Source organism: Mustela putorius, unplaced genomic scaffold (assembly GCF_011764305.1).
Source record: "Mustela putorius furo isolate JIRA1106 unplaced genomic scaffold, ASM1176430v1.1 tig00003909_pilon_pilon_pilon, whole genome shotgun sequence".
NCBI lineage: Eukaryota > Metazoa > Chordata > Mammalia > Carnivora > Mustelidae > Mustela > Mustela putorius.
The window spans coordinates 984,282-1,010,374 of record NW_025422057.1 but is presented as its reverse complement, the minus strand read 5'-3'; the positions used below and the strand labels follow the sequence as shown (position 1 = coordinate 1,010,374).

Genomic DNA, 26,093 nt, shown 5'->3' with positions numbered 1-26,093 from the left:
GCTCAGGTCACTCAGCTCAGCTCAGAGACGGTGATGGATGGTTTCTGTCCCCCGTCACGCCACTCCCCTGCACCTCTGGCCAGGATTGCCAGCCCTGGTGACTCTGCTGGGGCCCTGGGCAGGCCAGGCCAAGGGCTTGGCACTGGGCAGGCCTGGGGGAGGCCCCAGTGCATGGGGCAGAAAGCAGAGGCTTTAGGAACAAAGTCCAGGGACGGAGGGAGGAGGCTGCCGCCCTGTTTTCCCTTAGCTGGGGGTCACTCCATAGCTCTCCCATGGCCCTGCTAGGCAGCTCATGGTGGGCAAGCCACCCTCAGTCCCTGCTGCCTGGGGCCAGTCTGTCTAGAACCTGCGTCTTTGAAGGGGACACTTCGAGGGGAGAGCCCTGGGTCAGGAAGGAATCAGCCCATGGGGTCGGCACGCAGGGCCACGGAGCTGATTCACCCCCGCCGAGGACATCTGTCTTCGTCCGAGGCTCTGTGGTCTGGGGCAGGTGAGTTGGCTGGGCTGGGAGGGATGGTCTGCGGTGGGGGGACCCCAAACTGTCACCCTATAAATTCCAGATCAAAGTCCTGCCTGCAGAGCCCTTTGTTCTGCCTTGTGCAGAATGGGTTTCCGAAAGTGGCTTCCAACTCCACTTAGAAAGTGCAGAGTCGAGGCTGGAAGAAGACAGGGCAGAGGCCCCCTTTCTCTCTGTGCTCCCTGACTCAGCTGTGCAGCAGGGCCCGCACGCCCTCCGCGCCCTCCCTGGGCCCCTCCCCGCCCCTGCGAACACGCACTGTCCCAGCAGGCTCCAGCCCAGACTGATCCTCCTGCCACTGCCTGGGAGTGACCCCGGAAGACCCCACTCCCCACAATACGGCCTGCCCTTCAGAAGGTGCCCTTCTGTGCACCCCAGCGCCCGGCACCTCTCCGCAGGCTGCCGAGGGGTCCCTCCTCCCCAGGTGGCTCCCTGCTCACCCAGGCATCCCCTCAGGGCACCTCCTCCAGAGGCCTCCCTCCTGTCCATACGGAGCCCCCTGGGCACACGGGGACATGCTCACACCTGGAATGTCCCCAGCAGTCCTGGAGCTGACTCAAACTCCAACAAGCTGGTCCCTGGTGGCGTCCCCAGGGCCCAGAAGGCATTTGGGGCATGCTTGGCACCTGCGTGGAGCAGATAGGCAGCCTCTGGCTAGTCCCCCTCCTGGGGCTGGCAGGGGTGGCCTGGCATTTCTGCGCCCAAGTCAGCCCTGTCCAACTCTGGAGTGGGGGTGCTGCACAGGCCTGTAGGTGCAGAGGCTCTCTGTGGGGGCCCCCACAGTGATGGGGGACCCTGCTGACCCTGAGCGGTGGTCATGTTGAGATCCCAGAAGCCTCCCGTGAAGCCTCTCACTCTCCAAAGGAGGGTTGGGGTCTGCTGGAACCCGCAGCCATACAGGGAACAGGTGCTCCCAGGACCCTAGGCCTCCCCTAGGGCTCCCTGGGCCTGGATCCTTAGCCCGGTCCAAGCGGGGGCGGTGAGGCGCAGCGAGCTCCGGCGGCTGCCTGACTCCGCCCGGACTCCCCTCTGCCTGCTCCCGGCGCCAGGAGGCCGCCGCTGGAGGGCGAGGAGGAGCGGCGCCACCGCCGCCCCGACAGTCCCCGGCGGCGCCACGAGTGGCGGCCACGGCGCAGGTCCGAGCGGGGCGGGGCGGTGCACGGGCTCCGGGCGAGAGGCGGGGGGGGGGGGGGGGGGGGGGGGGGGGGGCCTGGCGGCGTCCGGGTCGTCAGGACAACCCAACCACCCGCCCATCTCCTGCGCCCAGCCAGGCGCAGCGAGCCCGGCTCAGGGGACCTGCTGGTCCTGCCAGGCGGGGCTGGGCCCAGGAGGGGTCACCGCAACAGGCCCGCCCTGGGGGCTCTGCCAGTTACGGGGTCCCGAGCCAGGTGCGGGATGCGCAAAGGCTCGGCACGGTCGAGTTCTGCCCGGCTGGAGGCGCGCGGGAGCACAGGGCCGCGGGAGGGGTCCCGGGTGGGGCCCACGTCCGCTGGACGCCTGCACCTCCCATTCCCCCAGCCGGCCAGCTGCGCGCGTGGAGAACCGCGCTCTCGCCCGGGAAGGACGGTCCTTTCCGCTGGGAACGCCCCGTGGGGCCCCTGCCTCTCTGGGCGCGGCGGGGTCGCAGAGAACCCACTGTTTCCCCAGCGGCCCGGGGGCGCGCGGCGGAGACCTGCCGACGGATCCCCCTCCCCAACGCCGTCGCGGGTCGCCCTCAGGCGCACAGGCAGCCCTGAGCCAGGCACGCGCCCTCTGGGCACCAGGGGCGGCGCCTAGCACGCGAGGGTCGCCAGGTGCCCCCTCCGCAGGGCGCCTGCCCGTGTCCCCTCGGCTCCCGCGTCTCCTCGGCCCGGCCCGACCGGCTTCCTGCTGGCGTCGCCGGGACTTCCTCCCCGCGGTGCCGGGTGGCCACCGGGCGCCTGACTCGAGGCGGGGGGCGCGGGGCCGCGGGGGGCGGACGGCCGGGCAGGGCCGTGAGTGGGGGTGGGGGCTGGCCCCGGAGCGGGGGTCCTGAGCTCCGGCCCGTACGTCCTCTGGGCGGGCGCTCGCGACCGCCGGGCCCCGGGGAGGGCGCAGCCCGGCCCCGTCCCGGGGGTCCGCAGTGCGCTTCCGCGCCGCCTCCGAGGCGCCCGGCTGCGGCCCGTGTCCGCGGGCGGGGGTGCCCCGCGCGCCCCTCCCGCCGCCCCGGCCCGCTCGCGGTGGCCGCCCCGAGCGGAGCTTTGTGACGTCAGGCGGCCGGCGGGCGGCGTCACGCGCGGGCTGACCCGGCGGCGGCGGCGGGGCGGGGGCGGGGGCGCGCGGGCCGGGACGCGGCGGGAGCATGGAGCCGCGGGCCGGCTGCCGGCTGCCGGTGCGGGTGGAGCAGGTCGTCAACGGCGCGCTGCTGGTCACCGTGAGCTGCGGCGGGCGCAGCTTCGCCGGGATCCTGCTGGACTGCACGAAAAAGTGAGCGGGGGCGGGGGCGCGGGCCCCGGGGCGCCCCGAGTCTCCCGGGACGCCGCCGCCCCCTCCCCGCCGGCGGGGCCCAGGGCCCGGACCGGCTCCAGGGCGGGGGCGGCGCGGCGCCGGCGCCCGCTTTCGGTTTCCCGAGCGCGGGGCCCCGGGGCGCGCGAGCGCGGCCGCCACTCGGGGGGCCAAAGTGGCTCTCAAAGTCGCCGTGACTCGCGGGCGGGAGCGGCGGTGGGCGCCGAGGGGGGCCGGGCGCGGGGCGCGCAGCCCGTGTCCCCGCGCCGCCGCCGCGTGCCGCCGGCCGCCGAACTCCGCACGTCTGCCATAATTAACGCACTTTTCTTTGTTCAGACGCACTGTTGAATCCGGCTGTTTTCAGAATTGTCATCGGCTGGGGGGCGGCGGGGCAGTGGGCGCAGATGCGCACGGGACCTGCCCTGCCAGCCCCTCGGAGCGGGGGTGCCCTGCCCAGTGCCCCGCCCCTCCCCCCGGGGCTCCTGGGAGGCACTCGGGGCTCCGGGTTGCTGGCGAGCAGTTGTGTCCAGCGGTGCGATTTGAAAACAGTGTTGGGGGGGAGCCTCTGGCTGCGGAGGAGTGAAAACGCGCAGGCGGGGGTGCTGGGTAGGGGGCGGCGGCTGGATCCCCGCTTTCTGGGGCCCAAGGGGGTCCCCCGCAGGCCTGGGGGCACACCACCCCGGTTCGCACCTGTGCGCCCGCTGCAGGGACTCAGCCGCAGGAAGAGTCTCCTGGATACAGTGTCACATGGTAGTGAGCTGTCGCACAGATAAATGATTAGGCATTAATCAGACACTAATGTCTTGGCGCTCCTGCTGGGCCCTATCTCCAGGCTGCCGAGAATAAATGGGTCCCTTTGCAGAGGCCCAACTTTTTCCCTGGTGGGGCCCAGATTTTGTAGCAGTCGCACGGCGGTGGCAGGAGACCATCACTCTTCACCCGGTGCCCCGCTGGCGCTATCTCTTCGTTATATGTGCCAGAAGCCATTTATGCCAACGTCACATGATTTAACATACGGCCTCCCTGGGTGACTGTGGCCCCGCTCAGCCCTGGCTGCCACCGAGAGTGCTTGGGGGCCCGAGGGGCGGGAGTGGGGGGCTGCAGCAGAGCCACCTGAAAGCTGCCCAGCCTGTGCCCTGTGGTGGCCAAGGTCTGCTGCACTGACGGCCACCTCTTACCCCCTCAGGCAGGATGGCCAGCCTGGGCCTGTTCCCACTACTGGGTCTGTGTGGGGCTGTGCTCGGCTGCGCCTGTCCTCCTCAGAGAGGGGCAGCTGCACCAGAGGACCCCCTCCGTTTTCTGGGCTCCCCAACTCAGGAAAGGAAGGCTGTGGGCCCTACTGACTCGTTGGGGGGGACTGTGTGTAGAGGAGGCGGCCTGGCCTCCGGCTGCCACCCTCTGCCCAGGCTGGGGCCAACCTGGTTGGGAGACCAGTGCTCCCCTGGTGGAAGGAAGCCCACCAGGCTGGGATCCCCAGCACGGGAACGGGCAGCCATAGACTCCAGGGCGTCAGCCCTGCCACCGCCGCGCTCAGCAGTACCGGCAGCCACCCCCAGAACCCGGGCCTCGCTGGGTGCCATTCTGCTCCCTGCTGCCTCCCGCTGTGCCCCTGGCACCCCCAGCCCACAGCTGTGCCCCTGGCACCTCCAGCCCACGGCAGCTCGGTCCCCACGCGGCCCCTGGCTGCCCTTGTACCCCCTTACTCAGCACCCTGGCTTCCCCCAGCTTCTGTCCTCGGCCCACAGCGTTAGAGCTCGAGCCTCTGCTTCTAGCGCACTCATCCCGCCGGGTCTTTCGGCAGCTTGCGGCCTGGCCTGGCTGTGCCGGGAGGTGGGGGCTTCGAGCTGCAGGGTCCTCGCCCTCCCAAGGCCAGTTTCCTCCTCAGTGCCTCCCCTCATCTGTGACGGTAGCAGGCCAGTCCCTCGGTGGGGGCCCCATCCCAGGTGTGGGCGCTGCGCAGCTGGGCCGGGCAGCTGGGGGCTGCGGCTGGGAGCCTGCGGGTCCCGGTGCAGTGGGGTTGGGCCGAGAGTGTTCAGGGCGGCCCGGCCACAGCTGTCAGTGTCCCCACGGTGCACGGCCAGCCACGTGCCAGTAACTCGTTTATCAGCGGCCTCCAGCGCTGGTGTGCCGACCTGGGGACCGGGGGGCCCCACAGGGCGGCAAATCATTGCCCGCGTCCCCGGCAGGGACGGAGCAGTCCCAAGGGAGGGGCCCTTCGCCAGGTCCCGGTCTCTCTCCTGGAGCAGGGCCCAGCAAGCAGGGTGACTCATGGGCCTTTGGGACGTGGCTTCCCCCCGCCTTGGCACCCTGGGAGGTGGGTTCTCCTCCCAGAGGAGCTCCCAGAGGCCCCCGAGGAGTCGGCAAGCGTGTGGAGCTGCCGTGTCGGGGCCAGCCTCCTCCCGCCCGAGGCTGGATCCTGCGGCCAAGCTGCTTTGTGATCGGAAGGAAGACCCTCGGACCCACAGACCCTCATGCACCCCCCCGCCCCGCGCTCACCGACTCCCCACTGTGCACCCGGGCTGAGTGCCAACATCCCACTCGGCAGGGTCCCTCCAGGCTCCCCACAGGCCGTGATTCTTTCTTGGGGCAGTAAGGGTACAGGTGACCCAGGCCTGCCTGGAACCCACAGGCTCCGACTTCCAGGCCGGGGGCAGGGTGGGTGTAGGCATCATTTTGTACGTGGTTTTGGGGAGCATCTCCGGTGGAGCACCCTCCCCAGGGGAGGTGGCCGTGGCCGAGGCAGAGGCCCAGAGTGGTGAGGGAAGGTCGCCTGGACAGCAGGAGTGAGGACGAACCGCCCATCAGGCCTGGCCTGCCCCAAGGCCCCAGCCTTCACGTGGGGGCTGGTGTTTCTCAGAAGCGCCTAGCTATGAGTCACCTAGGGCGCTATTAGCGTGCGGGGCTCCTGAGCCTCTGTGACCCACACCCCACCCCGTGTGGCTGGGACTCCAGTGTCTGTGGGCAGCCAGTCAAGGGCCCCAGCAGGCCGGTCCCTCATTCCATCCTGGGCACACTGCCGCTGCTGGCCGGTCCTGGGATGGGTCACTGGACATGTGGACGGACACTGGGCATAGCTTCCCTGTCCTCAGGGAGCCCTGGGGACGGAGAGCCGGTGCCCGGGATGGCAGAGGGTGGCTCGATCTGCAGCAGGCAGGCAGCCGCCACGCAGGGGACCTGGCCAGTATGAAGGTGATGAGGGGGTGTGGACCGGGGGAGCCCCCGGAGGGCAGAGAGGGGAGGAAGGCAGTTGCTGGTGGTGGCCAACCTTTCGGAGTCCAGGACACAGGTCAGGGCGAGGGGCAGATGTGCTAGCCTGGCCCCCTAGCTTGCCCCAGAGACGCTGGCTCTACCTGGACGAGGGGCCATGCTGGTGTCCAGGCCATGACTTCCCCAGCTAACCCGTTTTCCCCAACTCCCGAGCAGAGGGGGCCCGGAGGCCCCGCAAGGCTGCCCTTCCTTTCTCACCAAGCCCGCTGCTGCCGTCCGTCGGGGCTGCAAGGGAGAGAGACCGCGGTGTAGTTTCTAAACCAACATGCGGAGCGCAGGGAGCCTGGCGGCCGAGTGGCTCTCGCCGTCCGGACTCCGGCCTGCCCGAGGCCGCAGGCTCCTGGCCCCAGCTGCCCCTGCAGGCACCTGGGCCGGCCCCCTGGGGTGTTTCTGGTCCTGAAGCCCCGTTTCTTCACCCCTTTACTGGACACCAGGGTAGCCTCTCCCCTTGGGAGGATGAGGAGGGAGGTCCAGGGTAAACGTGGAGCCGGCTGGGCTCGGAGGCGGCTGTCAGGCTCCACAGCCACTTGGGTCCCAAGTCTGCAGAGCAGGGAGGCCGCGGGGGAGGCCGGGAGCTCTGGCGGGCGGCCGGGCCGGCTCCTCCTGGCCGCAGGCCAGCTCAGGCCTGGGCTGCTCTGGGGCTTTGCTGAGCTGGTTGCATGGGTGAAACCTCGGCGGGGGGGCCGGTGAGCTGAGGCGGGCCGCGGGTCTCCTGCCAAGGACTGCGGGCCAGGCTGCTTCTCTGTGTCCCTGCGAATGGCCATGCTTTAGTCTCAGGCAAGTGCGGGCCCTCCGGGGAAGAACCACTCTGCTTTTGCATCTGACCCCTGTTCGCTAGCGTCTGCTGAGCTCTGGGTGTCCCCAGGCTTTCCTAGGAGCTGAGGCTGTCTGCCCCTCCCCCAGCTCCCAAGGACGCCTTGTTGAGCTTTGTTTCAGGGTCCCCCAGTTTCCTGCACAGAGACCTTGGCCAACCTGGCCCCCCAATGCCTGGGGCCCCTCCCCCATACCTTTCTGTCCTTGGGCAGGGAGCCAGTGGGGGCTGGGGGACCTGTCAACATGGTGGAGGGCAGGACCCTGGGGGGCCTGGCACGCTGTCTCTCTGGCGCGCTCCGGCCAAGGCCCTGCGGTGTCACCTGTGGGCCGCTGCCAGGCTGACTGGGCCTCCTTCCCTTGGCACCAGCCCATGTCCACACAGCCTGGCCTCACTGAGGGGCTGGGTCCTGCGGGCGAACCGCCGGGTGGTGCCCCGCCGGGTGCTCCGGAATCCAGTGGAGGTCACTCCATGGGGCTAGGTGCTGAGTTCCCGCCCAGGAAGAGTGGCTCGTGCCTGGACGTGAGCTCAGATCCCGATGGTCTCGGGGCCCACGGGATCCCTTGGCTTCCTTCTGTCCTCTGTCCGTCCGTAAATAGGGAATGGCCATGCCGTGTGTGTGTGTGTGTGTGTGTGTGTGTGTGTGTGTCTGTCGTCTCTCTGTCTCTGGGTGCTGTGTAGGGTTCCACGGGCAGCGTGGGGAGGGAGCTGTTCCCGGGCTGCTGTTTACACACCGGGGCTGTGGGCGTGGCCTGGGCCAGGCCGCTCTGGGAAGGAAGTGTGGCTTTGTGCAGTGCTGGAGTCACGGGGCCTGCCCCTTGGTCCTCAGGGGGGGTGCCTTGTAACTGACCTCTGGAAGCCCTCCCCTGCTCAAGACAGGAGACCCCATAGGCTGAGGGGCCCTGCACACAAGGGCAGAGACTCGCCTGCTCTCCAGTGCTCTGTGAAGCCAAACCTGCTAGGGCAGGGAGGGGTCACTGCCTGACCTGGCCTGTACCCAGGGCCATGCCTTACCGCCCTGGCTCAGGTCAGGGCCTGGATCTCTGTCCTAAACATTCAGGGACTCCCTGAGGGGTGTGTGTGTGTGTGTGTGTGTGTGAGATAAACGGGGGGCAAAAACCTCCCTGGACCCCAGCTTTGGGGCCTTCAGGCACCGCCCCCCTCCTGCCCCAGCCCCCTGTAGGGGGAGGACGGCAGAGCCCCCAGGGTCCTGGGGGACGAGAGGTTGGTCTGGGTGGAGGTGATGGGAAAGGGACTGCCCAGGGGTTTTGCTCCTGGGGTGCCCTGGACCCCAGCCTGGCAGGAGGGGCCTGCACCGCACAGGCTTGGGCTGGGGACAGGGGAGTCTCACCAGTGGGTATGGGCTGCTTCTGAACAGGGTGACAGCAAAGAAGCCTGGGGGTCCGTGCGGACAGACGAAGGGACGGCTGTGCGTGAACATCCCCCTCGCGGTCTGCGTGCCTGCAAAGACGGGCAGGAAGTAGGCTTCTGGGCCTTGGGAACAGCTCTCCAGGTCCGAGCAGGGTGGATCCTGCCGGGCACGTGGACCCCTCCTCATCTGTGGGACCCCCTTGGTCTAGGGACCTGCTGACAGGGTGTCCTCTTGGGGGTCCCACAGCCTTCCCTCAGCCCTCTCTTACGCCCACCGGGTGGCAGTTGGGGTGCTCTGTTCTCAGCCTCAGCTGGGGTACCCGTTGAGTGTCGGGCCCGGTGCGCCATCCGTGCGCTCCCCGCGGGGCCGACACTGTCCCGTGAGGGGCTCCTGTGGGGCCTCCTGCACTGTGTGTCCTCAGTGTCACCCTCTGGCAGGGCACCACGGCCGCCCTCCCCTCTCCCCTTGGAAGCCCTTCCTAGGGTTACACGGAGGGGTTACACGGAGGGGATCCTGATACCCTAACAGCAAGGGGCAGTGAGCCTGCTGGCCCAGGAGCTCGGGGAGTGAACGCCTGTGTGTGTGTGCGTGTGTGTGCGCACACGCATGTGCCTTGGTGTGAGTGCCGGAGTTCAGTGCTCAGAATTCTTGGTTGCTCTTGGACACCCGGCGGAAGAGCTGGGGGCTGTTTGGGTGCAGAGTCCAGCCACCGTTCTGGGGCTGAGGACTCGGGCTGAGGTTTGCGGACACACCTGCCTGTCACCACCACGGGTGGGGTGGGGGCAGCTTTGGGCGGGGTCTTAGCTCCCACAGCCGGACTCTGGCAGAGTCTCCTTCGTGGGCCACACAGCAGCTGTTCCGGGCCCGGCATCTGTGCGGCGCCTGTCCCAGCCGCCGGGGTGGGGCAGAATGGGGTGCGGTGGGGAATGGGGGGGTGGCCACCAGGGTGATCCAAACACGAGCAAGGGGAAATCCTGACTTAGAAAACCCGTGGTGGCCGCTGGGCCTTGGGGTCTGCGCACCCAGTGCCAGGTGAGGGCATGACCCTGGGGCCCCCTTTCCCACCCCTGGTCCCCGAGAGTCTGAGCCCACCCCGGTGTGGAAACCCTGCCGTGCTGGCTTCCCATGGCAGCTGAGGTGCAGGAAGCCGTGTGCACATGTGGGCAGCACACGCGGAGGGAGAGGACCCCACTGCCGCCGTGGTCACCTGGGACGCAGCATAGACACCAGGTCCCCGTGGGACCACCCGGTCGTCCCAGGCCACAGGGCAGGTGAAGAGCCACGTGCCCAGAGGAGGGTAGCAAGGAGACGGCGGGAGCTGGGGGTCCCCCTCCCCACATGACCCTGCTGCTTCCCCGCTTCTCCCTCCCCCGTGGCTACAGGTTACAGGCCACCTCCGGCCACACGAAGGCCAGGCTGCCCAGGGCCAGGTGGCCGTGGACCCGTGTTTGCCGGACTCTCTGGTCATGAAGAGAAGACGTGAACCCCTCGCCCGCCCCCGTGAAGACTTTAGATTCGGGCACAGTCACAAGTAAATGGGAACCTGATGGGAAAGAGGAAAACCGTAGCTCCAGGCTTTTGCTGTGAGCTTGAATTAAACAACGGGGCGGCATTCGCACGCCACGTGCCCCCACATTTGTGAGTGCGCCGACCCCGTGGCTGTAAGGACCGTGGTGAGGCGAGGCCTCCGGGCTTCGAGCCCTGGCGCTTGGGGACTGTGCGGGTGCCGTGATGGCGCCTGGGGACTGTGCGGGTGCCGTGATGGCGCCTGGGGACTGTGCGGGTGCCGTGATGGCGTGGGCGGTCGGTCCCTCTGAGCTCGTTCTCCGGGAGAGCAGGCGATGGGGAAACCGCATGCAGACGGGACCACGGCAGCGTCCCTCCGTCGTCCCCACCCGGTCAGATCAAGGGCCGAGGGAGGGCCGACGCCGTGTTCTGAGCCTCGTCCCCTGCGGCCTGGCCGAAGTCTGTGTTCGGCTCCAAACATAACAGCTTTTGGGTAAAGCGATCTCACCGACGACATCACGTGTATGGGAAAGTCACGCTTGCTCACTCGCTGCCGTTTGGGCCGTTTTCTCACTATTTGGTTGTTTTCCTGCGGCAGCGTGGGTCGCTGGGGAATTAGATGCTGCGACCCTCCCAGCACAAGGCCTCCGGGCTGGCCCTCTGCTCGGGGAGGGGCTCTGCGCACTGATTTTCAACAACGACCCGGCCCTCGTAGGTGCCCAGCGGTCTGCATGGGGGACACTGCATGGGGGACACTGCATGGCGAGAGCAGGCCTCTCGCCAGGCAGGTCCCGGCTGGGGAGCCCCGGGGCAGCTACCCTGCCCTTGGCCTTGGCTGTGGGTCTTCATGGCAGGGACGTGGGTCTCCTGCCCTCTCGCGTCCCCTTCCCGTGGATCACGTGGTCTTGTTGGTGCTGCTTGGTCTACTCCTCTCCTGGAGCTGGAGGTCCTGAGGGAAGGGCCGGGGGGTGCCAGGCGGGAAGGGTGGTCCTTTGAGGTCATGCTGGGCAGGGGTGGAGTTGATGCCCCCCTTACGTGGGCAGTGGAGACTGCTGAGACCAACTCAGCATTTAGGAGGGAGCGAACCCTCTCCTAGACCCGGGGCTCTGACTCCTGTCCTCTCTCCATGGCCACCATTGCAGCCTCCAACCCCAGAAACACACACACACACACCCCACAGCAGCCCCTGGGCCCATAGCGAGCCTGCTTGGGGGAGAAAAGAAGTGGGTGCACAAGGCCCATGACCCGGGGCCCAGTCAGGCCATGTGAGCACCCCGGACTCCCCAGACCCTGTCCTCAGCCGTCCAGGGCCCGTGTGCCTGTGCTGGGTCTTGCGAGGCCTCCAGCTGCAAACCCGCGGGAGCCGAGTTGCGGATGTCCGTGCCTGACAACCCCGAGAGGCGGCCCCCGTGTCGGCCCCCAGGCCCCTTAGAAGACAGGCCTTCCCCTAGGATGCCCCACGGGGACACGTGGGGGTGTTTGCCCCGTCCAGAGGCTGGAGGCAGCTGCAGGTGCTCGGGGCACCGGCCGGCACCCAGATCCTGCTGGGCCCCTGGGGGTGGGGACGCAGCGGTGTCCTCACGGTCCTGACTGTCCCCTTCTGTCTCCCCACTGCCAGGTCCGGCCTCTTTGGCCTGCCCCCGTCGGCTCCGCTGCCACAGCCCGAGGACCCCCCTGTCAACGGCTGCAACGGCCCGGCCCCCGCAGAGCAGGACGGAGAGGCAATGCAGCTGGGGACGGGCCCTCCGCCAGCGCCCTGCGGGGACCCGGCCCCCGAGACCTCGGGCCCCAAGCCACCCCCGCCTCTCGTGCCGCCGTTCCCGCCGTACTTTGAGGGAGCCCCCTTCCCTCCCCCACTCTGGCTGAGAAGCACCTACCGGCAGTGGGTCCCGCAGCCGCCGCCCCGGGCCATCAAGAGGACCCGCCGGCGCCTGTCCCGGAACCGAGAGCCCGGCCGGCTGGCCCTGAGCCCCATCCGTCTGCGGCCACGCCAAGTGCTCTGCGAGAAGTGCAAAAGCACCCTGAGCCCCCCCGAGGCCGGCCCCGGCCCCCCAGCTGCCCCTCAGCCGCGCCGCAGGGCGGGCAGCGTCCCCGGCCCCGACACAGAACCCCGCAAGCTCGCGGACCCTGAGGGCGGAGGGGACAGCGCGGCCAGCGCCACGAGGAGGAGCAAGAGAGAGAAGCGGCAGGAGGGCAAGGCCCGGGTGCCCCGGAGCCCGGCCATCAAGATCTCCTACAGCACGCCGCAGGGCACGGGCGAGGTGGTGGAGATCCCCTCTCGCGTGCACGGGTCCCTGGAGCCCTTCTGCCCCTCCCAGGCACACGGGGGCGGCCAGGACCCCGCTGGGCCCCCCGCCTCCATCCCCAAGCTAAAGCTGACGCGTCCAGGGCCCCCTGGCACCGGCCTGCCGCCCCCCAAGATCCGCTTGAAGCCCCGGCCCCGGGGGGCTGGGGAGCGGGAGCCCGTGTACCGGGCCGAGCTGGTGGAGGTGCTTAACGGCCACGGGCGGGGTCCCCGGGCCAGCTCCCCCGCTCGCCTCGGCCACGGCTCTGCCGGTCGTGGGCCCGTGGACTCTTCTTCCGGAAGCTCTGGCGAGGACGAGGACTTCAAGCCGTGCGCCCAGGCTCGGCGCGGGCGAGAGGGCCTGGCTTTCCTTGCCACCTGCCCCGAGAGGGGGCCAGGGTGCGCCGGCGAGTCGGTGTGGAGCAGCGACAGTCCGGACGAGTCCAGATCGTCCAGCTCGGAAGTCACGTTCCCAGACACGTGTGACCTCTCGTCGGGCGACGGCGCGTCGGTGCGGTCCTCGTCCAAGCACGCGAGGCAGACGGTCCCGCCGCTCACGGTCCGGCTGCACACACAGAGCGTCTCCACGTGCGTTACCGGGGACGGAAGGACGGTGGCCGTGGGGGACATCGTGTGGGGCAAGATTCACGGTTTCCCCTGGTGGCCAGCGCGCGTGCTTGACCTCAGTCTCAGCCAGAAGGAGGACGGGGCGCCCTCCTGGCCAGAAGCCAAGGTCTCGTGGTTTGGGTCCCCGACGACGTCATTCTTGTCGACTTCGAAGCTCTCCCCGTTCTCGGAGTTTTTCAAACTGCGGTTTAACCGTAAGAAGAAGGGAATGTACCGGAAGGCCATCACGGAGGCCGCCAACGCCGCGCAGCACGTGGCCCCGGAAATAAGGGAGCTCTTGACCCAGTTTGAGACCTAGGCCGGGCGGCCAGGTGAGTGTGCGCCGGCTGAGCCCTCTGGTGAGAGAAGTCCTGCCGGAGGCCGGTGTCGCTCAGACTCCAGGCACGGAGGGAGGCTTCCGAAGCAGCCCGGTCCGAGCCCGTGCCCAGAGCGGCCTGGTGTGTGTGGCCTCAAAGATGCACTTGCCCGCGTGTCCGCCCCCGAGAAAGGAGCGGGCGGTCGCCGGCGTCTAGACGGAGGGCGGCGGGGGTGCGGGGGGCTTCCTCGCCGGCCCTCGCTCTGAGAGGACGCCCTGGAGCCGTGGCCCCTCCCCCTCCTGGTCCCAGCTGGGTCCTGACTCAGAGCGAAGGAAGGTCCTGAGCTGCAGGCCCCGGACGCCACGGCCGGCTGGCCGGTGTGGGCGCTGCTCCGTGGGTGGGCACCTGGTTCCCGGGCTGGGGCAGCTGGGCGCTCTGGGCTCCCCAAGGAGGCTCCGGGCTCTGCCCCCAGGCCGGGGTCGTGCCCTTCGACCCCCTCCAGGAGAACTTTGTAGGATCTTCGGCCACAGGCTTTAGGAGGGTCCTCCTTGGGGCTGTCACCAGGCCAGGCAGCCTGTCTGTGGTCACCACGTGGGGGGGTCAGGAAGCGGCCACGGGGCAGAGGCGGCCTACGTGAGCGTCCCCAGGCCCCGAGACGGGGCTGTGCCAAGCCACCCGCTCTGGGGCCTGCGCTGTGGGGGGTGTCCCGCAGGCCCCTGGCCCTGGTGGGCACCTCCTAGGGCCCACCCCCCTCCCTGGCCTCGTCATGGCAGGAGGTAGGTCCCGTGTAGGTGGCCTGGGCTGGACCAGAGGGTGTGTGGTGGGGTTCCCCCATGGAGGTCAGGTCACTGCCATCTTGCTGACTCCATGTCCTCTAATGCCCACAGAAACGGGGGGTGGGGAGGGGGGCTGTGCCCAGAGCAGGGGTCCTCCACCACAGCTGGGCCTCTGCCTTGATTCCTGTGACCTTCAGCTGACCTTGTCCCATCTGGTCCACCTGCCCCTCTCCCACGTCTGGCTCTGCAGTCCCCAGCTTGAGCCCTCAGGCCTCAGCGGGACTGGCGGGTGTGTGGCCAGGAGGCCTTTGTGGGGCGTCTGGCGAGCCCCTCGCTGCTGTGCCACACGGACTGGGGGAGGGCCCCTCGGCAGGATCAGGGCCTTGACCCTGAAAGTTTGTTCCCACCCCTCCCCCAGCCTGCTTCCTGTGTCAGGGGCGGTCACTGCCCTGAATGACTCTCCAGGGTCCAGACGCAAACCTGCCCTCTCCGGAACCAGGCACAGCCCCTGGGAGCTCTGGGCCCTCAAGCTGGGGCATGGGCATGGCAGCCACCTGTTCACATCATGCCAGCGAGGGTCTAAAGTCGGGCACACTGTGGCGTGGGCACCTCGCATGGGGGAATGGGTCCAGAGGAAGGTCAGATGCGTCTTCCTTCTCCAGGCACGGCCTGGGGGGCTGGGGACCCTCTGTGGGGTCCTGCCGTCTGCGTGCCCTCTGCCGTGCCTGACCAGCCTCACTGCTTTTGCCTTGGTCTGGGGTCAGTGTGGAGCCTGGGCACCTCTCCCGCTTGCCCCTGTCCTGGGAGCTGTGGGTCCCAGTCGGTGAGGTGAGCAGTCCGTCCCCGAGACTGACCTTCAGGTCCCTGGTCACCGTCGGCGCTTCCTAGGGACAGCGAGCCCCCCCCCCCACCCCAGTGTGGCCTGGAGGACAGGGAGGCCCCACCCAGCCCTGGAGAATGTAGCCCAGTGTGCTCAGGGCTGGCTGTGTTTGCTGGGAAGCAGAGGGAAGCATCTGGCCAGACAGGTTTCACGGCTGCAGGGCTGCGCCCACAGACTGGCCTCCGCTCCCTCCCGGCCTGCCCCCTGCCTCCCTCCGCCTCTGGCTCTCCCTCTCTCTGTCTCTGTCTCTGTGTCTCTGTACGCATCTGTGTCTTTCTCCAGCCCCAGCCGTGGTGGCTGCTCCCAGGCTTCCCCAGCAGGGCACGGAGCTCTGGAGCGTAGGATGATGAATCTTTTTAGCTCCAAAGCACAAAGTGGTTTTGCCTGATTGGCTTTTTACTTGCATGTTTTGGGGGTGGAAGACTGTTCTGGGGCCACGCCAGGGTGTTTAAGCCGCTGGCATTGGTGACTGGGGTCTCACCAAACCTGGTGACAGGTTTGCTTTCAAGGGTCCGTGACACTGTCTGGGGACAGGCCTCTGGCCTGCTCCTTGAAAGGGAAGCTGGGACCTGCCTTTGGTGGGGACGGGGGCCTGACCTGGGCCGGGTCAGGCCTGCAGGGTTCAGTGTGAGAGGCTGCTCCGCAGACCTTGTGTGTGATGCTGAGGGGCGTTCCGTGGTCGCTGGCCCCCGGGCTCCAACCGGGAGGAGGGCTGCGTGGGCCTGGAGCTTGGGCAGGGAGACAGGCTGGGGACGCCCGGACTTCGGGCTGCGTCCAGCCCAACTGGTGTCGCAAGCAGCAGAGGACGTGCCCGGTGCTCCTCGGAGATGGGGGTATTTGCAGTATCCTCTAGGTCCATCAGGGGAGTCCCAGCGGACCCCGTGGGCCTAGGGCCCTCTCAGGGACATCGTGCCCAGCACCGTGTCCCAAGAGATTCCTCTGTCCCACCTTGCAGGGGGGCCAGAGGCTCGGCTGACCGGGGTGTCCACAAGGACTTTCTGGAGACGTGCCAAGCTAGCCCAGGACTTGGTGGCCAGGGCACTGGTGAGAGGCCAGCCAGGAGACTGGCTGGGCTCTGGCGACAGGGCACAGTGGCTCTCAGCAGGGACTGCCCCCGAGCACCGGTCCACCCTGGGGAGACATAGACCTTCACCTGAGGAAGACCCTGACCTCTGGGGACAGACACAGGGCTGCCTGGCACTGGCCTGGCTAGTCGCCGGCTGTTCTCACCCCGCAGCCCGGCGTCTCTGGGCCTCGTTTCCCTTGTCTGGGAAGGGACAGGTTGGGTGCTGAGTGAGGGGTCTGTTGGTGGTGGCCTTTGGAGGCCACTGTGTCCTTTCTGGCTCAGTGGGGGCTGTTTTCACAGAAACTCCTCCCGTGTCCCCCACAGGAAGGGAAGGTGGGAGGGCCCCAGGCTACATTTCTGGGGTGGGGACGGGCTCCTGCTCCGGGGCTGGAGGGGGCGGGACCCCTCTCCCAACTTGGACCTTGGGGCTTGGCTGGTCAGAGGCCTGGTCTGAGGACCTCGTCCTATAGGCGGGGCCGAGACAGCCCAGAGCATGGGGCCAGCCCCCCAAGCTGAAAGGTGATGGCCACTCCTGAGGGTGGCGGCCCGCCCCCTGCGGGCTGAGAGCTCCACTAGATGGGGGACGGAGGGGGCACAGCACTGCTGCGGGCCTCCCGCTGTGAATCACAGCCCCCAAATTTGTGCATAATCACACACAGGAACGTGCTGAGAAGGGACGAGGGCCCCCCAGCGAGCATCTGGCGAGGAAGCTGACCTGGACTGGGGATCCGGGAAGGCTTCCTGGAAGAGGTGACATATGGCTGAGCGCGAACGGTGAGCTAATCATGAGCTAATAGGCTGCGGGTGAGTGTCTTAGACAGAAGGAGGGTGCGTGCCCAAGACCTGTGGCCGGAGGAGGCCTGCACGTTCCAGGGTGGGGGTGGGGGAGGCCCCCACGGCAGCCTTGTCCTAAGAGCAAAGGGCACCATGGGGCAGGTTAGGCAGAGGGGTGAATGGCCTTATTTGGGCTGAAAAGACCGTAGGTGGAGTCAGGAGGTGAGGGACAGCTGGAGGACAGAAGCCGAGGCCAGGATGGGGTGGCCGGCCAGGGACCCGGTGAGGACCGGGATCTGAGGCCCAGAACAGCCGAGCTGGCGGTGCTAGGTGTCAGCTCCAGGAACAGAGGGACCACTGCGGACCAGGGGGTCCCCGCTGGCTGGTGTCTGAGCACCCGAGTCCCGGCTGGGAGGAGTGTGAGCTGCAGTCAGGAATCCGAGGAAAGATCTAGGCCCCACAGAAGGGCCGCCAGAGCAGGGGAGGCTGTGGAGAGAGGCCGAGAGAGCTGGCCAAGACGTGAGTCCCAGAGGTCCCAGAGAGGGGCACCGGGCATAAAGGCACGTGGGCCAAGGACTCGAGGGGGCAGTGGGTGCACATGGCCAGGAGGGGGCCCTGTGCAGGGAAGGGTGAGCAGTGCTGGAGCCGTTCCTGCGGTCTCCGGGAGCGCGCCCCGAGGGGCTCAGTGTCCTGGGAGCGCTGACGGCCTGTCTGTGCGGCCCTTAGAGCCTGGGGCCCTTCCTGGGCAGAGCCGGGTGGCAGGCAGCTGTTGGCGGGGCTCTGCCGCGGCCTGGGACGGAGCTGTGGCACCTGCCCAGGGTGGGGTCAGGATGGCACCTTGGGCCCTTCTGGCCTCTTGGGCTAGGGTTTTGGGGGGCGGGTGCTTTTTGGGGTGACATGGCTGTCCCCTCCGCGGCGCCGGCGGGCCACTCCGGGACTAGACCTCGTGCCTCACTGAGCGTCACTGAGCGTCCTCGGGCTCAGCCTCACCCTGTGTTATTCGCCTGTGGCTGCCGTCCCAAATGGCCACGCGGTAGCCGCTGGAAAGAACAGGAGTTTATTGTCACAGTTCTGGGGTCTGACCCCAAACAAGGTGGCAGCTGGGCTGTGCTCCCTCTGGAGGCTCCGGGGGAGGACCCGTCTAGCTCCCGTGGACTCCCAGGGCCCTGGGCTTGTGACTGCATCACCCCAGCCTCTGCTTCTGTCTTCACACGGCATCTCCTCCTCCTCAACATCCTGCAGGGACCTCAGGGTGACCACGTGGGTGACCCAGCGTGGCCGCATCCCGGTGTCCCAGCGCACACACACCTGCAGCACGTTTCCAGCAAAGGGATGGTCCCCCGGTCCCGGGGTTGGGGCACCGTTCACCCACTGTCTCCTCCCGTCTGGTCAGCAGATGGGTTAGGGACCCGGGTGTCCACCCTGCACAGGCCCGCCTGCCTCCTCTGCGACGGGCCACCCAGCCTCAGGGCGGGGTCTGCGGGCGGTGGGCTGGAGCCCGCTGGGGGTGTGCACTGATGGAGGGACTTGCAGCAGAGGATGTGCCGCCCTGCTGGGAGGCGGTGCCCGTGAGCGATAGGTCCTGGCAGCACCTTGGGCCACTGGGCCATTTCTGCTCCACGGTGCTCATTTCTCCCCGGACCCGGAGCCCCCGCCAGGAGAGCCGGCCTGAGCCCCGCCGGCGGAGCTGCCTGGCCTGCCGGGGCTGGGGGCCGAGGTGTCCCACGCTCCTTGTGGGCTCTCCCTTTTCTCCCTTTTGAAACGGGGTCCTTGAGCGGCACGCCCCAAACTGGCTTTTCTCTTTCCCAACCCTAAAGGAAAAGGTACTTTGGCTCCTGAAGCTGGTGGCTCCGCTGACTCCCGGCACTGCTTTCAGGAAACCTTGGTGAAGGTTGTAATTATTTTGTTCCCAAAGGAAACACAGGCCTGTAATTCGGAGACGGCTGTGGGAGCTCAGGCCTCGTCCCACCTCCCGGCCACCCGTGCCATCCCTGCCGCCGCCTCTGGGCAGGGCCCTGAGAGCCTGGGGGGGCCGGCGGCCGGGCAGCCCGGCGGGGTACAGGTTGGCGAGGCGGGAGCCATGGCAGCGCGGTGCCCGGAAACTCACGGGGCGCTTGGCAGCGGCTCCTCCAGGTGCCAGGGGTGGCCAGGGGTGGGGTGGGGCCGGGGGACTTCTCTGGGCGGAGGGGGACAGGGGGTGCCCAGGCAGGTGCTGCCCCTCCCGTGGTGAGGTGCCCAGTCTGGCAGAAGAGCCCGTTTTGCCCTGGTTTTCGTGGCTTCCATGCCCCCCACCTCCATATCCTTGCCCCGGCCCCACCCCGCTCTGCGGCACCCCGCACCCCCAGGCCCAGACCTGAACCCAGAGCCCCAGGGCACTCGAGGAAGGACCCACACTGCGCCCCTGCGGAGGGATCCTGCAGGTGGCCCCCTCCTTCTCACCGCGGCCCCGTGCGTTCCTCAGCCAGCCTGTGGGGACACTCTGGCCGCGCGGTAACTTACGCGCCATCCTGCAGGACAGAGGCAGGACCGGTGTCCGAGCCGTGCCCAGGGCTCGCCAGAGGGACCCGTGAGCAAAGTCGTGGGCGTGGGCGTGTCACACAGGCTCGTGAGTCCCTTCCATCCGCGCGAGCACTACCGTGTTCGGTGTTGGCGCTGTGGCCCCCGGCAGGCAGCTCTGCGGCTCCCGTGTCGTCTCTGCAGGGGCCGTGCTCTGGGCCCGACGGGATTCCAGCTCGCGGTGGGCATCTCCCGCCTGGACCTGGGTCGGGTCTCCCCCGGAGGGCCCCAGGCTTCCCCGCTGTTTCCGGGCCATGTGTAGGCTTTGCCGGCAGCAGATCTGGGAATCTCTTGAGAACAGACCGTGACCGTGTGACTGATTCTTCTCATCCAGAATTTTTCCTTCTGTAACTTTCACATTTGCGTTTCTGCCTCTTACGCTGGAAGTCTTGGTTCTTCGTGAAACTCACGTAATCACAGTTGACCTCTGAACAACGTGGTCGGACCCGCGTGGGTCCACTTGTACACGAGCTTTTTTAAGAAATGCACGCCGGTACCGTGAACGTGTGCACAAGTACATTTTCTCTCCCTCTGGTTTTCTTAGTAACGTTTGCTTTCGTCCAGCTGACTTGTGAGGGTACAGCGTGTGGCACGCACAACCCACAGCACACGTGCCTGCGGCGGCGGCCGCTCTGGTGCACAGCGGGCTGCGGGTGGTTACGTTTGGGGCCATCAAAGTTATGCGTGGAATTTTGAGCGTGGGGAGGGTCACACTCTCATCCCCATTCGAGGGTCAACCGTGTGGACGTTACCGTGTGTGTCGCGTGTTGAGTACTCGGTGAGTGTACGCTGTGTGACGCGTAGGATGCCAGCCACCTCCACGCAACACGTCACACTTCATCATGTCAGAACAGCACTACTGCCGTGTCACCCGTGGGTGATTAGTGGGGACACGGCAGGCTTTCCTGTGGGTCTTCTTGTCTCTGGGGTCTGGCCCCTCGCGGGCTGAGGGCTCTGTCCGATGCCTCTTCCAAAGTCATCAGCCAGATGCTCTGTCTGCTTGTTGGGACCTCAGAACAGCTAGTCCCGTTGATGTCAAGGTACTTGTCCCTTCTGTATTCCTGTCTTCTTACATTCTGGTGTGTGTTCCGTAATTCTGTGCACATTTCTGAGGGCCCCACATCAAGTCGATGTGACCAGGCCCATTTGGAGCACCCCACCGGGGCTGCGTGTCGGGTCAGGGCTGGCTGGTGCATGGGAGCGACATAAGCAGACGCACAGGTGTGGCCCCTCTCCCCACTGAGGCGGGAACGGTACCCAAGGCCCCTGCGCCTCGATTTCCCCTGATTAGTGGGGACACGGCAGGCTTTCCGCATGGAGAAGGTGCTTGTGGCCGCGTGCGGAGACCCCGTCCTTGTCTCGGCAGAGCCCGCCGGCACTCCGTACCTCTCACCAGCACCGTTCTGGACTCTGGGCTGTCCATGCTTTCTTGAGACCAGGCAGGCTGTGAGCTGGAGTGGGAGCAGGTCAACCCGGCAGGAAGGTGCCTGCAGGCTTCGGGGGACCTGAGACTCCGACCTGACCCAGTGTTGGGGCTGCAGGCTCCAGGGCAGGGAGGCCCCCGAGAACCCAGTTTTTCCCTGGGTTCTGGCTCGTGGTCCTGGGTCGCCCGCCTCACTCCACACTTGCTGGCCGTCGCCTGTCCCTCAAGGTCATGGCTGTGGGGACTCTGCGCACACTCCTTGGTAAGGCTCTCCCGGAGCTCCCCATGCACGGCTGTGCCTGCCAAGCCCCACTCGACTCGCTCACCCCACACCCTGTTCTGCGTGGGGCCTCCCCATCCGGTAAGTAAATTCCTGTGAGTTCACACCCTGGCAGCAGGTGTCCGTGGCCCTGGGGGATGGGGCCGTGGCACCACAGATGGGGACACTGGTTCACTCCTGGGCTGTGCTCTGTACTGTGCACCCCGTATGCCAGGGCCGCTGGGTGTCCCCTCTGGGCCTTGGAGACGAGAGCCAACTGCCTGACGTGTCCACGCACACTCAGCATGGGGACCCAGGGAGATGTTCTGAGCTTTGGCTGGGGTGGGGAGGCAGCCTGGGAAGAGGGTCTGGGCCAGGGAGACCCAGAGGCAGGCTGGCCTCTCCCTGTGGCATCTCTGGACTGAGAACCTTGAGCCGGAGGCTCCCAGGCGCCTGGGCCTCTGGACCCAAACAAGGTTTGGGCTGCGTATCAACCTTCTGGATGTCCTGGGGAGACTTGACCTTCAACAACAACCGTCCAGCCCCCCATTCCAGAGCACCTGCTCCTTCTGAAGCAGGCACTCCCGCGAGTCGTCCACTTCCTCTGGGCGTGACTGGCCCTGAGTCTGAAGGCCTCCCGTTGCGGTCTCTGAATTTCGGGGCGGAGACAGGGATGCACCCCACTTCCAGGCCTGGGGTCCCCTCTGCCTGGGCCAGGGTCTGCGATGCAGCATGGGTGTATGTGGCTACAAGAGTCATGGGGACCCAGCAGGGGATGTAGGGCCTGGTCCTGTAGAGCGGGGTGCTCGGGCCATGGCCAAGGTCTCAGAAGAGTTGAGGGTGTGGCCGTGCTTGGCCACGAGCCAAGCTGGAGGGACAGGGCCAAGCGGCAGCTCTGTGTGTGGCTCGTGGAAGGCCACGTGCTGGGGGCTCTTGGGGCTGGACATGTGGTCACTGGTCCAAGATGAACAGCGGACACTGATGAGGGACAGCGTCACATGTGCCGGGTGCCTCTCTGGTTCCTGGGGACTCTGCGCACACTCCGCAAGGATGGCGGACGTGGTCCATGCCCGGCCGGCTGCCGTAGGCCTTTGCTTTGCTCTGTCTGCGGTGTCTGTGGGTTCACACTCCTAGCGTGGCCGCGGCTCCCACCCCGCTGTGGGCAGAAGGCTGTGGTCGGGGATGCAGGCCGCCTTCATTCTGGTCTTCAGCGTGGAGAGCAGCACGTCTGGTCATTGTTCTGGGGCCTGGGTGCTGGCCGGCTGGCACCACGCTTCCTGCCGTGTGCCCCCATGGGACAGTCCTCCTGGTTACTCCCGTCTGCTCGCGAGCCTCACCTGAGGACCCAGCCAGGCAAACAGAGTGGCCTGCGCCGACCTTAACCGTGGGGCCCGTGGTGGTAGCCTCAGGGCCCTGTGGGGGATGCAGCTTCTGTGCGGTCTGCTGGGGCCTTGAGGGGCAGACGGGGGAGGGGGATCAGAGCACTTGCGTGGCAAATGCAGGAGCGCCGAGCCCTGCCCAGAGACCCCAGGGCAGCCTGTCGTCCCCAGAGCAGGTGGGGCGGCCTGCTGGCCAATAGGGCGTCCCTGCCCAGGAAGTCCCAGAAAAACGAGCTCAACTTGGTGCGCTAGCCCAGCCGGGCCTGTGTAGTGACCTTACCTTTCCCATTGCTTCCGAGCTGGGTGGGGTAGGAGGGACAGCGGGGCTGGGGTGCTCTGGGGCGGGGTCCGGGCTAGCGGGTGCGCGAGGGAGAAGGAGTCGGCCACGGTCCTGCTTATGCTGGGGGCGGTGGCGGGGGCTCCTGGCTGGCAGTGACTGCGGAGTGGGGGACCTGCCTGACCGTCTCCAGATTTCCAGGAACACCTACTCTTCTCCTGGAGGCCCCGCCTGGCCGGAGGGCTTCCAGGAGCCGCTGGCCGCCCCCGGCTCACCCCCAGCGACAAGCAGCTTCCTCGGGTCACTGGAATCTGTGTTTCTCTTGCCGGGAGACGGGGTGCCCTGGCTGCCTCCCCTCGGGTCGACTGTGCGTTTTTCTAGGGAGGGCGGCTGATGGGTGTGCCGGACATGCCCAGAGATCGGTTGTGGAAGGGGCGTGGGCAGTTTTAATGACTCCGGGGGCTGAGTGGCACGGTGCCCGCTGGCCTTTGGTGGGAGACCCTGGAACACTCAGTGGAAAGGAGCGGCCGTGGCGTTCTGGTGGCGCTCGCCCCTCGCCCCCCAGGAGCTCCCCCGGGACAGGCGTGACCTGCCCCGACCCCGACGCCTCTCCTCATCCGCCCTCACCGCTTCTCCTCGGAGCTCCACCCCCCAGGGTTGTGGATGGGTCGCAGAGCTGGAGCTGCCCGACCCCAGCTGGACCCTCCGGGAGCGGGAACAGCCTGGGGGGGGGGTCCCAGCTGCTCCCCTGGAGGGAGAGGTAAAGTGTTGGTGGGATCAGGAACGGCCGCGGTCCGGAGAGTGCCGCGTCTCCGGAGACGGCCGTCCTCAGTGTCGGGCCAGAGTGGGGGCGGCTCGGGGAGGTGGGGGAGGCCATCCAGCTCCCCCGTCCAGTCCACGCACAGTGACCGTCACTCTCACCCAGCTTCCCCGCGGCTGCCCCCAGTGGACCCTACCCAGTGACAGAGGGTCACATTCTTCTGGGGGTCACTTCCTTGGGGACCAGTCAGGGCCTCTGCCTGGCCAGGGAAGGGACTACGCGCCAGGGCAGGGCAGAAAGCTCTGCCCGCTGAGTGTATGTTGCTCAGGCCTTGTCCCTCACCGGCCGGGGGACTGTAGAGCCACCCTGGACGCCGCCAGCTTTCCCTGCAGGGCGTGTGATCAGGCCTGGCCTCGGGGGGGACTGCTTCCAGCAGAGGCACCTGTCACCTGGGGGCCCCTCACGGCTTGTGCTCAGCCTGTGGCCCACCACGACGGCGGAGGCCTCGGCTTCCTGGGGCCCCTCCTCAGGTCTCCCAGAGACGGGGCTGCCTGCCTCAGGGACCTCAGTGATCCCAGATGTCTGTCCTCAAGAATAGTGGGAGGGACTCTGTTTGGGGCTGCCCGGTCTGTAGTGCTTTGTTCTGGCTGCCCTGGGGTGCTTGGGTGTGAGCCTGGCCTCGAAGCTAGCCCAGCGACCTTGGGCAGCTCTGGAGCCCCTCTGAGCCTCAGCCTCTTGTCTGGAAGGTGGGGGGTGGAGGTGACCGTGTTCCCCGGGGCTATTGTCAACATGGTAATAAGCAGGGAAGCTGCCCCTGCCCCCCCCCGCGACGATCGGGCCGTGGTCATCGCTGTCCTCACGCTGCCTGTCCCCTCTCTGTGGCCGCTCCCTCCTCCCCCGGGCCTGCTGGTCCCACGCCCTGAAACCCTGGGGTTGGAGCACGGGCCTGGTCTGCTGCAGCCAAGGGGGCCTTGTTTGCTCCTTGGGATCCTGGCCGTTGAGGTCGGCCTGTCCCTCCTCCCCCCGCTCCCCGAGGCCGCGCACGGGGTGGGGGGTCCCGGCTCTCTGTCCCCCGGGGTCTTTCCTGCATCCCAGGAACCTGAAGGTGGGTCCAGGCCCGGATGGGCAGTGCTCCCCCGCCTCGGAGACACTGCGGGGGGCACCGTCCTCTGTGTCCACCCTGTCCCGGGCCAGCGGCCTTGCGCCGGGACGTCTGGGGAGGTCAGAGCCTTGTCCCCTGCACCCGGCCTCGCCCTTGGGGCTGCTTTGAGCTCCAGCTCCTCCCAGTCACCTCTTGGCTCCTACCCCCGATCTCCCTCCAGGCCGGGCCCCTGGGCAGATGCGGCGGGCACTGGGCTGGCCAGGGGACCTGACCCCTGCTGCCCTGGGCCAGCGTGGGGGAGCCCAGCGCCGCAGTGGAGCCGGGGGAGGCACGAGGGTTTCTCCGTGTGGCTCTGTCTCTGGGGTCTGTTCCGCGAAAATGGGCGAAGCCTCCGGCTCTGCTTGTGCGTGAGCGGAAGGCCCGCGCCGAAGCTCCTCTCATTGGAGTTTTGTGTCGGTGTTTCGTGCTCGCAGACTGGAAAGTCCGCTAGTGACAGACGTTGTGTGATGAGAGAATTCGTCTTCGCAGTCCAAAATGGTGCGCTTTCCTGACGTTTCTTATCCTGTGATGTTTCGATCGCGGCGCCGTCTGCCCCCAACCCCCCTAGAGAGCTCCCCAAACCGGGAGGGCATGTCTCTCCAGCGACGTCCGTCGTATACCCTGATGGTAGCACGCTGGGGTCCTTCGAAGCTGTGAGCCCCAGGGCCGTGTGCACAGCCACTGGCTTCCCCAGCCTCCCGGGCCGTGAGCAGGAGGAAGGAGCTGGAACAGGGGTTCCCCCGTACCCCTGTGTGGTGCACAGGGAGCCCCGTGGTCTGGGCTTTCAATGAGTCAATGATCCTGACCCTTTCTCTGGGAAATTCAGGGCCCCGGGGAGGGGACGGACTCGGATGGGGTGCAGGGCCGGGGTCCCAGCCAGGAGGCACGGCGGGCGCCAGAGAGCTGGGAGTGGTGAGGGCCTCTGGGAGCTGCGGGTCTGTGGGCATCCCTGGCAAGGCACAGAGCCTGAGGAATATGGCTCACATGGCCCGCGGTGGGTGCTGTGACCTGATGCTGCGACCCTCGGGGGCCTGTCCCCAGTACTTGACCCCGACATGACCTCTCTCCTTTTCTGCTTCCCTCAAGGTCATGGACGATGAAAGCACAGCTGGGCTGTCTGGAACTTCCGACTTTGGGGCGCCCTCCACGTCCCCCATTCCGTCTGAGGGACCCGCGTGCCTTCTGGCCAGCTGCGTGCGGAAACGTGCCCGGCCCGGGGGTCCGCCTGCCTGCGGTTCCCCAGAGAGAAGCAGGCGTGTCCCGCACAGGGGACGGCGCCCCCGGGCACAGGCTCCTCTGTGGATGTATTTGTTCCCTCGTCAGACTCCGGGTGTTCTGGGCTGTGACGTTCCGGGAGCCCAGCCACAGCCTACTGCTGCCCGCGGAGCGGGGAGAGGCACCCCAGTGTCAGGGCTCAGGGCCGGGCCCAGCGCGGGGTCTCTGCGTCCTTGAGAACCGGGCAGCCTGCCTCCCGTACGTCCCTCCCAAAGCTGGGGTCCTGCCCGGTGCCCAGCACCTGCCCCGGGGCCGCGACCTGGCCCGCGTGTGTACGAACAGGCTCCTCCCTCCTTTCTGTCACTTTAAAGACCAAAAAGAGAAACCGAAAATGGCTTCTGCTCTTTGTTGAAACGTGAGCGAGAATAAAGGAAGGTCTGCGCA

At 67.3% G+C, this 26,093-nt stretch overlaps 1 protein-coding gene across 5 annotated transcripts; it reads left to right on the top strand.

Moving 5' to 3' along the window:
* The first annotated feature begins 225 nt into the window (after positions 1-225).
* On the top strand, positions 226-26,093 carry PWWP2B (PWWP domain containing 2B). 5 transcript variants are annotated; one of them, XR_199330.3, is made up of 4 exons: positions 226-490; positions 11,555-13,158; positions 16,525-16,639; positions 25,521-26,093. XR_199330.3 is itself a non-coding variant. In XM_004751694.3 (3 exons), the coding sequence occupies exons 1-2, from the start codon at positions 273-275 to the stop codon at positions 13,143-13,145; spliced, it is 1,809 nt and encodes a 602-aa protein (XP_004751751.2). In that variant the 5' UTR covers positions 227-272; the 3' UTR covers positions 13,146-13,158; positions 25,521-26,093. The 5 variants fall into 5 exon arrangements, 4 of the variants coding, with proteins under 4 accessions (XP_004751751.2, XP_044924965.1, XP_044924964.1 ...); XM_004751694.3 differs by lacking the exon at positions 16,525-16,639 and having other exon boundaries at positions 227-490; XM_045069030.1 differs by lacking the exons at positions 226-490; positions 16,525-16,639 and adding an exon at positions 1,786-1,905.

Bases quoted from the DNA above. Each gene is read 5' to 3' on its own strand.
- PWWP2B (XM_004751694.3), top strand. From the start codon at position 273: ATGGCCCTGCTAGGCAGCTCATGGTGGGCAAGCCACCCTCAGTCCCTG. The intron at 491-11,554 runs GTGAGTTGGCTG...CCCCACTGCCAG, and splicing joins GGCTCTGTGGTCTGGGGCAG to GTCCGGCCTCTTTGGCCTGC.